Here is a 12,946-nt window from a genome sequence, read left to right as displayed (position 1 = left end):
CGCCACCAGGGAAGGCCCTCTTTGAAGATTTCTTATGCTTACCTCTCTTCCTTATAAGATAGTAAGCTTCTTAAGGACAGTTAATTTTTATATTCTCATTGCATTGCTTGATGCATAGCAATGTTTGTAGACTTCATTTGACATGCGACCTAACACCTCTGATAAGTCTTACTATTAAGTAAGTTTATTTACTTAACAAATATAATGACCTTCAGCTAAGCACATGAGTCCTACCAAGCGAAAATAAATTTGAGACAAAAGCTATAATAACCCCACATTGTACCACAGCCAAGTAGCTGCAGGTGTATGATCCCAATTGTCAGAGAACACTGTTCAGTGAGCATGAAGGATGAAACATCCTCATAGACCACGGACCCATGATATCCAGTCTCATGTATGCTCAGTAGCTTTAGGAAGCTCCATACTCTTGTGACATTTTAGGTGTGATTGTGGAGTTGTGGATGTGGGAAAATGTCCAATCAGTGAATTGTCCTTAGTACATGTATATGGAAGTGCTTAGGGATAAAATGTCATGTCTGCAACTTATTTTGATATAGTTTAATGGACAATATATGTAGATAGATATATAAAATAAGGCAGAATAGTCACAGCAAGTCATATATATATGTTCTTACGAAACTACCCCAGTTTTCTATGTGAAAAATTTTCTTATGAAAAATTTTTGGGAGAAAAAAACACCAATTTTCATCTTCTTTTAAATCCCACATCCTTTAAGAAGCTACCTTAAACAGGGTGATTCCATTATGAACTTTTTTTAGTCCAGTTATGAAGTTGGGATTTTCCTTACTGGATGTGAAATTATCCTTGTCATTTGACCATCTAAAAGAATAATGGTGTATTTAGATTGTCATTTGACCATCTAAAAGAATAATGGTGTACGCTAATACAAGGGGTCCTCTTGTTTTGATGTTATAGAGGGAAAGAAATACTGAATTTGGTATAAACCTGTTTTTTTTCCCCCTCTTCATTTTAGGCCATCTGTGCTTTTTGCTTTCAGCCTTCTTTTATTTCTGACACCTTCTACAATCTTTTTTTTTACTTCTTAGTGCTGTATTTGAAACCGATGTGCCACCAGGGAGGGCCACCTTCTACATCTTAGGTCCTAAAGACTGCCTTTATTCAAGTCAATCAGTAAACTGTCCTTCCTTATTTCTGCCTGTTCTGTCAGCTACTACTTTTCTTAGAGAAAAATTGTTTTAGTTCCCCATGTCAACTTCATCTTCCTTATCGTTAAATTTTTCATTAAAGATTTTATTTTACTTTGTGTGTTTGTGTGAAATTTAAGCACCATTTTATCTTGCTTTTGGACTTCTTTCAGTACACATCCTACATCCTTTTCTTTCTTTCTTTTTTTTTTTTTAAAGATTTATTTATTTGTACATACAGAACTGGGGTACAGGCCAGAGGCTCAGGGGTAGCGAGAGGCTTCACCAGAGACAAAGTAGGGAGCAGAACAGGCAGATCGACAAAGTACACTGCTGAGGGGAGCAGCGGGCGGGTCAGGAGAGGTCTGCCACGCCATGTGGTCACCTCCGGGCCAGGTGGGAATCGAACTCATGCGGAAGTGGCTTTAGCTTCTCAGTGCAGTGCTTTAACCCGCTGCACTACCAGGGAGGGCCTCCTTTTCTTTTTTTAAGTGAAATCATATTACATATATCTGACAACCTTGTTTTTTTTAACTTAATAAAACACATATACCTCTTTGTTTTTTAATGTTATTCTCATTAGTCTATAGTTATTTAGAAACAGTTGAAGTTTATATGGTAGACTCAGATGATCCTTGCCTCTAGATTCAGATTTGTCAGTAGACCATGAACTCTTAAGTTCCTGGGTCGTTATATTGAATGCATAGCATAAAAGTTTAGTATGTCTGGCCAATGATCTGCCTTTCTTCAAGTATGTCTTAATAACAGAACTTTCACATATTATATTACAGATTCTCATTTGTGTGTTTTGTTTGTTTTTCACGTTATAGCTTGGACAGCTTTTAGCAGCTACATGCAAAGAACTTCCAGGCCCTAAAGAAAGTAGAAGGACTGCTAAAGATCTTTGGGAAGTTGTTGTTCAGATCTGTAGTGTGTCCAGTCAACACAAGCGAGGAAATGATGGCAGAGTTAGTTTAATAAAGCAGAGGGAATCTACGTTAGGTATAATGTATCGGTATGTTTCTATCAGTTAATTTTTTTTAGCTATTATTAATACTGCTTGTACTGTTTCAAGAACATTTGCCTTTATTCTTGTGTATCACAAAAATGGACAAGCTTGAGAATTTTCTGTTGCTGATTTCTGATGGATTTATCTGCCATGACCACTCTTGGAAATACTTGGTCATTTAACTAAATTGAATTAAAAATTATCAGTGTTTAAGGACTGAAGATATTGCATGTAACTACAACTGAAGAAATGTCATTAGGTAGTATAGTACAACAATAGAACATTTTCTATCATGCATGTATTACTGGAGCATTAGGAATAAATCTTCACCTATAATTTACTTAATTTTAATTTCTGACATTAGATGTATATCAAATTTTTTTGTAGGAGTGAACTACTTTCTTTCATCAAAAAATTGCGGGTAAGTTTTATTAAACACTGATCTAATTGATGTAGTCAGTTTTTGTAGAATATGACTAAACAGTGGAGTGTTTATATGTTGATAGAATTGTTTCACTGATCTGTAATGTGTTTATTATCTTAATTATTTTTGAGGATGAGATGATTGGAGAAGTTATTTCGGATTTGATTGAACATGATCTAGTGAATAGGACAGCTATTCTTTAAGTTGTAAAGATTAAGGCTAGATATAAACACACTAGCTTTAATCTTTGGTAGGACATTGTCACATTCACTTACTCAATGTAACCATCCTTTGAATGTTATTTTAAAGAATAAAAGGTCAGTTGATTTTTAGGTAGCAGGAAATACTAGTTGAAAAGAGATCTGTTTACTGAATTTGAAGTCGTGTGAGTACAGCACCATAGCCAAACATCTAAATATGGTAACATATGTAAATTGCTTTCTTTCTTTCTTGCAATTAAAAATGAAGTTAGTCTTTGTGGTGCTTCTACACTAAAGCATGTAGTAAATTTCAAAAGAATTACAGTATTTTGAGAGAAAATTCTTGGTCTCCCTGATGTTGACAGTAGAAATATTAAGATGTTTAAAATATATAAAACCTTTATGTTTTCTTTCTCATAGGAGCCATTGGTTTTGACTATTATTTTATCACTCTTTGTGAAACTTCACAATGTTCGGGTCAGTGTTTTAGCATTTCATTTAAAAAACTCTTAGAAAGAAATTTCTTTTTAAATAAAAACTAAAATTTTTTTTTTTTTTAAGGAGGACATTGTGAATGATATTTCAGCTGAACACATTTCTATTTGGCCATCTTCCATTCCCAAGTAAGAATTATTATGGCTTACATTTTATTAAATTATTTATGTATTTTAGAAGTCATCTTGGTTGGCTCAGATAACCTTGGGTATTTTGGTTAAAAGTCTACAGTCTATAAAGTCTGCTACATTCTGTAGCCAGCTTTGTAATCATCATACATACACATAAAATACACACACACATGCCTGGTGGCATAGGGATTAGTCTCAGTATCAGTCAGTCTAAGTATCAATTTGTCATCGGTCACTGAGGGATGAGTTCGATCCCCAGTGAGGCAGCTGGCCCACTTGGTGTGGCAGACCTCTCCTGTCTCTCCTGCTGCTCCCCTCAGCAGTATGTTTCAGTCAGTCTGCCTGTCCTGCTCCCCACTCTGTCTCTGGTGAACCCTCTCACTGCCCCCACCTCTGACCTATACCCCAGTTCTTATATACATAAACAAATTATTTTTTTTAAAAAAGGGTACATATCTCAGAGTTGTGTGGATTAAGTAATGTTTTCTAAGCCAGGTATATAGAATAAAGACTGGCACATAGTAAACTTAGCTATTATATCTATGATAAAAAAAATTTAATGTAAATTGATCTAGAGAAAATAAAATGATTAAATGTTTGAACAGAAAAGGCATTTCTCTTGAACAAGAGTACTTTATTGAATTCAACAATATGGTAAGTATGATATGGGTTAAGTATTACTATTTTTAAAGTTGATTGTTTAATACATTAACATTTTATAAGTTTCTGTAAATACAATTCATAAGCCAGCCAGTTTAACTCAGTTATTGTAAACCAATAATTGGGTCTCTGCTAATGATGCCATAATTCCTTTCCTGTTATACTGGCAACAGTGACTGGTATTGGTCAGATCACATCCCTGAGGATAACAGAATTACTTTGTTCAAGTTTACCCTGTAAAAAGAGTGAGTTGGATTTGAACTGCATGTGTTTGAATGCAGATCTGTGTTCTCTACCATTGTGCTTTGCAGCTTTTGGGAAGTAGGTGCTGCACTGTTTCCTGGGTGCTGGGCTGACTTTTATCTTCATCGTTCATTCTCATTTCTCTATCTCAAGACTTCAGTCTCATTTCTCTATCTCAAGACTTCAGTCTCATTTCTCTAACCAGGCTTAGAGCAGCTGCCTTTATTCTTTATACTTGTTTTGATTCTTTATTGTTACCAGTTGCAGTACACTTGGTACATGTAGCCTTTCAGCCCTGTGAGGGCCAGTGAAACTTCTAACCTAGGAGAGTCAGTTCTTCTTGCAAGAAGCTACAAAGTGGATTTAAGTTGATATAAAACTTTGTATATGTTTTAGGTACAAAGTCACACCTCTGGCAAGTGTGTTCTATCATATCTACCACCAAAGTACTGATTATCTTTTACCATAATCCTTTGGGCCTCTTACCCTATCACCTCCCCCCACCCCCCATTGCTCATAATTCTACCCTTCCCTTTTGGTAGCCTTGGTTCTACTCAGATTTCTAGAATTTGTTTTGATTGGTTTAGTCTGCTCTTTTGTTGTTGCTGTTTTAAAGATTCGTTAATTATACAAGCTGAGGTGTAGGTGAGAGATGTGGGGGTGAGAGGATTCACCAGAGACAGAATGGAGAACATGACAGTCAAATTGACTGAAATACACTGCTGAGTGGGCGAGACAGGAGAGGTCTGCTGTGCCATGTGGGTCACCTTCATGGCAGGGACAAACTCATGCTGCAGTGGATGCAGATAGCTTCGTAGTACTGCTTTTTAACGACCAGGGAGACCCTCTTTTTTTTTTTTTCAGTATCCCAAATATGAGTGAAATCAAAGTATATTTTCCTTCTGACTTAATCTCACTGAATATAATCTCTTTCAGTTCCATGCATAGTGTTACAAATGACAAGAATTTATCTTTTCTTATAGCTGAATAGTAACTTATTGTGTGTTTATATACCACTTCCTCCCAATCCATTCTTCTGCTGTTGGGCACTTAGGTTTTTCCTATAACTTGGCTGTTGGATATAGTGCTGCAGGGGGGTGCATGTAACCCTTCGAAATAGTGTTTTATATTCTTGGGATAGATCTCTACAAGAGGGATTGCTGGGTCATATTGTAGATTTATTCTTAATGCTTTATGAAACATTCACACTGTTTTCCAAAGAGACTGAGCCAGTCTTATTCTTACTAACAGCGTATGAGGGTTCCTTTTCCCCCCATACCTCTGCCTACACTTGTTACTTAAGCTCTTTTTAATATAGGCCATTCTCATATGTGTGAAGTGTTAGTTCATTGTGGTTTTGATTTCTAATAAGTATGATGAGTATCTTTTTTTGTGGCTGTTGGGCATCTCTGTCTTCTTTGGAGAAATGTCTCTTTACCATCCATACCCATTTTTTTGATTGGGTTATTTCATTTTTGTTGAGTTGTATGAGTTCGTTAAGGATTTTGGTTATAGCTTCTTGTTAAATATGTCGTGTGCAAAAATAACCTCCCTTTTGGTAGGGTGTTTATGAATTCTAATAATAGTTTCTCTGTACAGAAACAGTTTAGTCTGATGTAGTTCCAATTGTTTTTTATGTTTGTTTTCCTTGCTGAAGCCTGTGTTGTGGAGTGTTTCGCCTGTTTTTTCTATGGACTTTATAATTTCTGGTCTCAGATCCAAATCTTTGATCTTTTGAGTTAATTTTTATGTATGGTGTGAGGCTGTGCTCTAGTTTCATTCTTGTGCATGTTGTGTCCCATTTTCACAGGACCATTTGTTGAGTAGAGTTTTCTTTTTTCCATTTTTTTGTCCTTGGCTTCTTTGTCATAGATTAATTGTCCGTGTAAGTTTGGGTTTATTTCTGGACTCTCAATTCTTTTCCACTGATATTTGTGACTATTTTTTTTAACCCCATACATTTTGGTTACTATTTCCTTGTAGTATAATTTTATTTGTTTTAAAGATTTATTTATGCATATAGAGCTGGGGTACAGGCCAGAGGTGTGGTGGTTGAGATAATTCACCGGAGACAGAGTGGGGAGCAGAATAAGCAGATGTACTGACATACCCTGCTGAGGGTGCTGAGGGGGAGCAGCGGGGTCGGTCAGGAGAGGTCTGCCGTGCCATGTGGGTATCAAACTCATGCTGCAGTGGCTTCGGAGAGCTTCATAATGTGGTGCTTTGACCTGTTGCGCCTCCAGGGAGAGCCCCTATATGGGTCTTTTTATGGTCCTATACAGTTTTCAGTAATGTTTGCTGTTTTCCTTGCAGAAAACTTTTGGAATTTTGTTATTTATCCTGTTTTTGTATATTACATAGTAAAAAAAGATTTAAAAATACTTTTGAGAGTGGTCCAGTTTACCTTTTTTTACATTTGGAAGAAGAAAATAAATCCTTTTCAACCCCTTTTAAAAAGTTTGCTTATCACACTTTATAAGAGTTAGTTGTTTTGATATATTTTATTTAACATTGAACTTATGGTCATCTAAATTTTGGCTAAGTCTTTTTGTTCATTTTTAATAAATGCTTGTATGAAATTTGGAGTTGACTTTTAAGATAGAGAATCACGTTTCTATTCCTTCCTTTAGCCTCCAGTCAGTGGACTTTGAAGCTGTGGCAATCACAATGAAAGAGCTAGTTCGGTATGCTCTCAGTATAAATCCAAACAACCATTCGTGGTTAATTATTCAGGCAGACATTTATTTTGGTAAGTCATGATGTTGGTTGCTTTTTTGTTTTTGTGGCACTTTGAGAAGTGAAAATATATTGCTCATTTTATCACAATGCTTCATTAAGTCTTGATTTTGATATCTAACTTATCATCCTAGATGAAGAGAGTAAATCTAATTGTGATGTATATTTCTGTGTAGAGTCCTTGGTTCAGAGCTGTTCAGTTTTATGTTGGCTACCTTTTACCTATATAATTTTTTTTTTAATGATGAATTTTCATTTACTAAGGTAAGGCCTTCTTAAGGAGGGTAGATTTTTTTTTTTTTTTTTTTTTTTTAAATTTATCATACTGAACACTTGCATTAAGGATACATTTCTTTTGTAAAGAACTATGTATTTATGCACAGAAGAACTGGGGCATTGACCAGAGCCAGGGATGGAGGGGAATAGGTGTGAGAGGATTCACCAGAGTGGAGCACAGAATAGGCAGATACTGAAATGTTAAGGGGAGTAGCTGGTGAGACAGGAGAGGAATCCTGTGCTATGTGGGTCACCTCCCTGGCTGGGGATTGAACACAGGCTCTACTGCTGAGACCTAGCCACTAGGCCACCAGGAAGGCGAAGGAGGGTAGAGTTTTGTTTCCAGAGTTGATATTTAAAGGTTCTAAAATCTGTCCAGACATACATGGTAATTATAACATTTTCAAAATAGATTTCTGAATTCTTCACCTTCCCTTCCCTCCTCCCCTGCCAAGCCCAGTTAAATGTGATAGATTTTCTGACTGGATGATGAAATTTCCATTATTTATATTACTATACAGATCAAATAAAATTTCTGACTAGTGTCATTTCAGAATATTTTTTAGTAGTTTCATATTTTTTTTTGAATAATAGTTTATTTTTACTCATTTTGAGCATTTATCCATCTCAGTTGTAATCCACTTGGGCTTCCTATCACCAAATCACCTGTGTGCCATCACCATTGTCCAGTGCATTTCCCTCCCTCCAGTGTTTTTGGTCCCATTCCCCACTCCACTCCCATAAAATGTCTCTGGTATATAGCTGTTCATCATTATTATTATTTTCTCGCCTGGTCCATTGTATTCCTACTATGAGTGAAACCATCCGGTATTTTTTCTTTTATTTCTGGCTTATTTCACTAAACATGATCTTTTCCAGCTCCATCCATGTTGCTGAGTAATATTCCATTGTGTATATGTACCACATCTTTTTAATCCAGTCATCCATTTCATTTTGTTTTTAAAGTCAAAGTACAGGGCCCTCCCTGGTGGTGCAAGGGGTTAAAGTGCAGCACTGTGAAGCTCTCCGAAGCCACTGCAGCATGAGTTCAGTCCATGGCCAGGGAGGTGACTCACATGGCTTGGCAGACCTCTCCTGACCTTCCCCTGCTTCCCCTAGCCATGTATTTCAGTAGATCTGCCTGTTCTGTTCTCCACTCTGTGTCTGGTGAACCCTCTCTCCTACCGCACCTTGGGCCTCTACCCCCAGTTTATTTTTGCATGCAAAAATAAACAAATCTTTTAAAAAATAAAGAAAAAGTTCCAAATATAAATATGGAGAGAATAATAATACAATGAAACTGCCTTGTAGCTGTCACCCAGCTTTAACAATAACTAATTAATGACCAGTCTTATTTATAACTTCACCTGTATCATCACAGGTTATTTTGAAGTTAGTAATTTTCTGTTTTGATGCTCATTTTCAGCCTGTTCTCCAGAAGAATTTATCAAGATCTTATATCTAATTGGAGTAGATTTACTAATTCTAAATCCCTCAGAAAAGTAACATGTTTCTAATATGGGCATTTTGAAAATAAATATTTCCAAATATTAAATTTTGTATTAGTAAATTTGACATGAAAGCCTAAGTTTTTTTCCAACCAGTTTTAGGAGGCAAAGAATCTTACATTACTCCTTTATAGTGGTTAAAAGGACAGTTTGGCCCTCTCTGGTGGCACAGTGGATTAAAGCACAGCACGAGGAAGCAAAAGCTACTTCATTATGAGTTCAATCCCTGCCCTGGAGGTGACCTACATGGCTCGGCAGACCTCTCATAGCCCGCCTGCTGCTCCCCTCAGCAGTGTACCTTGTCAGTCGGCCTGTTCTGCTCTCCACTCTGGTGAATCCTCTCACCACCCCTGCACCTCTGGCCTGTACCTCAGCTATGTATGCATAAATAATTTTTTTTTTTTAAAAGGGCAGTTTTTCAATGTTGGTGTGGATAAGATACTAATCTGTAGGTATACAGTTTAAATTTACTTCCACCAGTTCATAAAGTGTTAAGTTGAGTTTACAGAAGAGGCTCTGTTTGCTTTTCTGTTATATCTAATGATGGGTAATTCTTTATCTTTTCTACTACAGCAACAAATCAGTATTCAGCAGCTCTTCACTATTACCTCCAGGCAGGAGCTGTCTGTTCTGATTTCTTTAATAAGGCTGTGCCACCTGATGTTTATACAGACCAGGTAAGTTAGTTTTATGGACTTTCTTTTTTCCTGTCTACCTTTATATGTTCTTCCAGGCCTCCTTTTGGGTGAGCTTATTATTCATTTCTGTCTACATGACGGTAACTCTAAAATTGATTGCTCAATGCCATAGACCACTGCTGCTTTGATTTCCCTAAAATAGCTCAAGCTTAGTCTATCCAAAACCGATTTTAGTATCTTACTTTACAGGACTCCTCATCATAATTAAATAAATGGTATTTTTCACTATTACAGTAAATGACTTTTGAAATAAGATTTAAACTTTTTGTTTTTTTACAGTAGTTTTAGATTCATATCAAAACTAAATAAAAAAAATAGTGTTCTCAAACCTGCTCTTTCTCCCCCTCTTCCATTCCTTCCCATGTCTTTCCCACTATTGACACCCTGCTTCAGATTGGTACACTTGTCACAGTTGATGTTAAGTGAGTTTTGAAAATAATTTTTTCTTTGTAGGTAATAAAACGAATGATAAAGTGCTGTTCTTTGCTGAATTGCCATACACAGGTTAGTTTATAATGTGATGTTGGTTTACTTCACAGGTGTTATAGTGCATATATGTAAATACTGAACTGACAAATAGTTTTTATTTTCCATATTGTAATTGCTTAAATGTATGTTCATTTTGTTTTTAGAAGTTTATAGACCTTCCAGTAAAATGACAGTATGAGTTAGAAGACAATAGTCTTTGAACCTTCTAACTGGAAAAGGAGCATTCTCCAAAATATTTTCTTATGTTAAAGAGTAGATACATACATTACTCATTAGGGAAATTCGATGGACTCCAAATTAGGTACACTTTACATCCTCTAGGATGACTGTAAATAAAAAAGATAGTAACTTGTGTTAGTGACATATGGAGTAATTTGAGCATTCATATGTGAACAGGTAAATTTAGAGACAGAGTGTAGATTAGTGATAGCCAGAAACTGGGGTATGGAAGAATGGAGAGTGACCTATAAATGGGTTCAGAGTTTGTAGGGGCCAGGGAATGAACATGTTTTGAAATTAGATAATGGTGATAGTTGTTAAGCTTGGTGAATATATTAAAAACCATGCAAGTGTAGTTTTAAAAGGGTGAATTTTTTGGTATATGAATTAAGTTTTAAAAGAAAAGAGTTTCTTTAAAATCAACCAGTATTATGACCTGATTGAAGTAGATCTGTTTTCTGTATTTAGAAGACAGGTCATTTAAGTTTTGTCAAAATCAGCTTCTGTAGTTGACAGCCACAAGGGTGTATGTCACCGAATGTCGTGATACTTTCATCTGGCAGTTTTGCATTTTATTTATCTTTTTGAAGTATGTGTGTATGTGTGTTTAGCCAGCTTATTTAAATATATGAAAACTCAAAAAATTTAGGATTTAGGTCATCAGTGAAGGCAATGTTGAACAGACACTTACGTAGAAATTTTTGCAACTAAAATTGGATGAAACCTCAACATGCTCTGCAAGTCCTCAGAAGAAATATATTCATGCTGTTTGTCATGAAAAATTAACCTCTCAAAACTGTGGGTTATTGTTGATACAAGTTATGTGAAATGGCTTTCAAATCTTTGTTTATGTAGGTGGCAATTTTATGTCAGTTCCTCAGAGAAATTGACTACAAAACAGCCTTTAAGTCACTACAGGAGCAAAACAGGTATGAAGGCTATTTAAATTTGAAAAGTTGAAGTTTTTACGCTTGAGAAAGAGGAAGTAACTGAATTTTATTTTCAGCCATGATGCCATGGACTCCTACTATGACTACATATGGGATGTTACCATTTTGGAATACTTGACTTGTATCCTTTCACCAGACTATGGGATATTACAGAAGTTCATTCTGTAAAGTAAGAAAGTTTTTAACATTGTTTATTTTCCATATCAACTGAAAAAGTTGAGATTCTGTTGTGGTATCTAATGGTATTGGATCGTTCTTAACTGACTCATTTAGATCTTCATCATAAAAGAGGAGAAACAGATAAAAGACAAATAGCGGTAAGTTACTTTATGCCTTTCTTCAATGATGTATTAATTTCTCTAATAACAAGTGTTGAGATTTGAGCCAGCAACAACAAAAGCATTTTGTGTGTCCAGTTACAACAAAATTTGGTTATCTGTATTTACTTTGTAAAAGATCATAGTTGTTAATGAAACATTAGATCTCTATTTTAAAAGTCAAGTTGAGTTGTTCCTCTGCTCCGAATTTTTAAGGGGGTTCTCTGTCATATAAAGTCCTTACAGTGGGCTACAAGGTCATCTCGTATGATTTGACCTCTGGTTGCCATCTCCCCCCTCCCCCCCATGCTAGTTTCTGCTACATCAGTAATTCCTGCTGTTGACTATGCTAAGAAAATTCACCACCAGAGGGCCTAAAATTTTTTTTCTTCTAGGAACTTCTTTAACTTCTTTAGGTCTTTTAAATGATATCAACCTTTGCGGAAATCTGTAAAAAAAATACCACTCTCTTGCATTTCCCTGCAGTAGCATATTTTAATTTCCCTTAAAATTTTTTTCTCCATAACTATTCTCAACATCTTATGTACTACATATTTATTAGCTTTTTCCCCACTTGGTTTTGTCAGAACAAATAGTAATGATGTCAGCCACTTTCCTCAGTAGTTACTGAAAAGATAAATTATTTAGATTTAACTTATAAGTCAGGACACTTACAAATTTTATAGCTGTGGAAGGACTGCATTAGTATCACCATCTACACATTTACCCACCTTTTAATAAATGTATACGCTGTTTATTAAGTTCTTTTAAAGCCTTATACTTGGATTATATAACCATTATTTAGAGGAACCAGAATAAAAGAATTTTTGTTAAAAAAAAAAAACGGTAAAAGATTAAAAAGTCAGCTTTTTCTATTTCTGAAGCCATTGAATCCTGTTGGAAATAGTAGTACAACCAGACAAACTGGTCTCCATCTTTAGCTGGTCCCTCGGTGTTTCCAATTTGATTTACCCGTCAGCAACTGTCCTCTCCTTTTTCCATTTTCAGCAACTTCTATATCGATACTTAGTAAAAAGACCGAGCAGCTTCTGTCCTCATGAAATTTAAGTCTTAGGAATTGAGGCCCTCAGTAGTGCCAGTTTCAAGTCCTTCCATGTTTAAATTGACCTACAGGGGCCTCCTGGTGGCCTAGAGGTTAAATCTTAGCATTGTCACCATTATGGCATGAGTTGTTTAGTCTCTAGCCAGGGAGCTAACCCACATATGGCACAACAAACCTCTCTCACCTGTGATTCATCTTAACATTGTATTTTAGTAAAATCTGCCTGTTCTGCTCCCCACTCTGTCTCTGGTGAATACTCACTTCCCTGACCACTAGCCTACAGCCTAGTTTGACCCAAAAATGAAACTTAAAAAAAAGTTGATCTCTAATTCTGCTTGCCAGTAAGCCCACTCAATTTTTTT

General features: G+C 35.9%; 1 protein-coding gene across 2 annotated transcripts in view; it reads left to right on the top strand.

Moving 5' to 3' along the window:
- Nucleotides 1-12,946, top strand: part of INTS8 (integrator complex subunit 8) — a 45,820-nt gene that overhangs the window by 27,676 nt on the left and 5,198 nt on the right. The window contains exons 17-26 of one of the 2 annotated variants that reach the window (XM_004679718.1): nucleotides 1,997-2,181; nucleotides 2,563-2,596; nucleotides 3,220-3,276; nucleotides 3,361-3,422; nucleotides 6,959-7,077; nucleotides 9,422-9,525; nucleotides 10,000-10,050; nucleotides 11,110-11,183; nucleotides 11,261-11,325; nucleotides 11,478-11,521. In XM_004679718.1, the coding sequence (XP_004679775.1) occupies nucleotides 1,997-2,181; nucleotides 2,563-2,596; nucleotides 3,220-3,276; nucleotides 3,361-3,422; nucleotides 6,959-7,077; nucleotides 9,422-9,525; nucleotides 10,000-10,050; nucleotides 11,110-11,183; nucleotides 11,261-11,325; nucleotides 11,478-11,521 (795 nt within the window). Of the gene's footprint in view, nucleotides 1-1,996; nucleotides 2,182-2,562; nucleotides 2,597-3,219; nucleotides 3,277-3,360; nucleotides 3,423-6,958; nucleotides 7,078-9,421; nucleotides 9,526-9,999; nucleotides 10,051-11,109; nucleotides 11,184-11,260; nucleotides 11,326-11,473; nucleotides 11,522-12,946 lie in introns of both variants that reach the window. The other variant, XM_012723044.1, reaches the window with a different exon arrangement.

Source organism: Condylura cristata, unplaced genomic scaffold, assembly GCF_000260355.1.
Source record: "Condylura cristata isolate star-nosed mole 26May11 unplaced genomic scaffold, ConCri1.0 scaffold00009, whole genome shotgun sequence".
Taxonomy (NCBI): Eukaryota; Metazoa; Chordata; class Mammalia; order Eulipotyphla; family Talpidae; genus Condylura; species Condylura cristata.
This window is presented reverse-complemented; position numbering and strand designations above follow the sequence as displayed.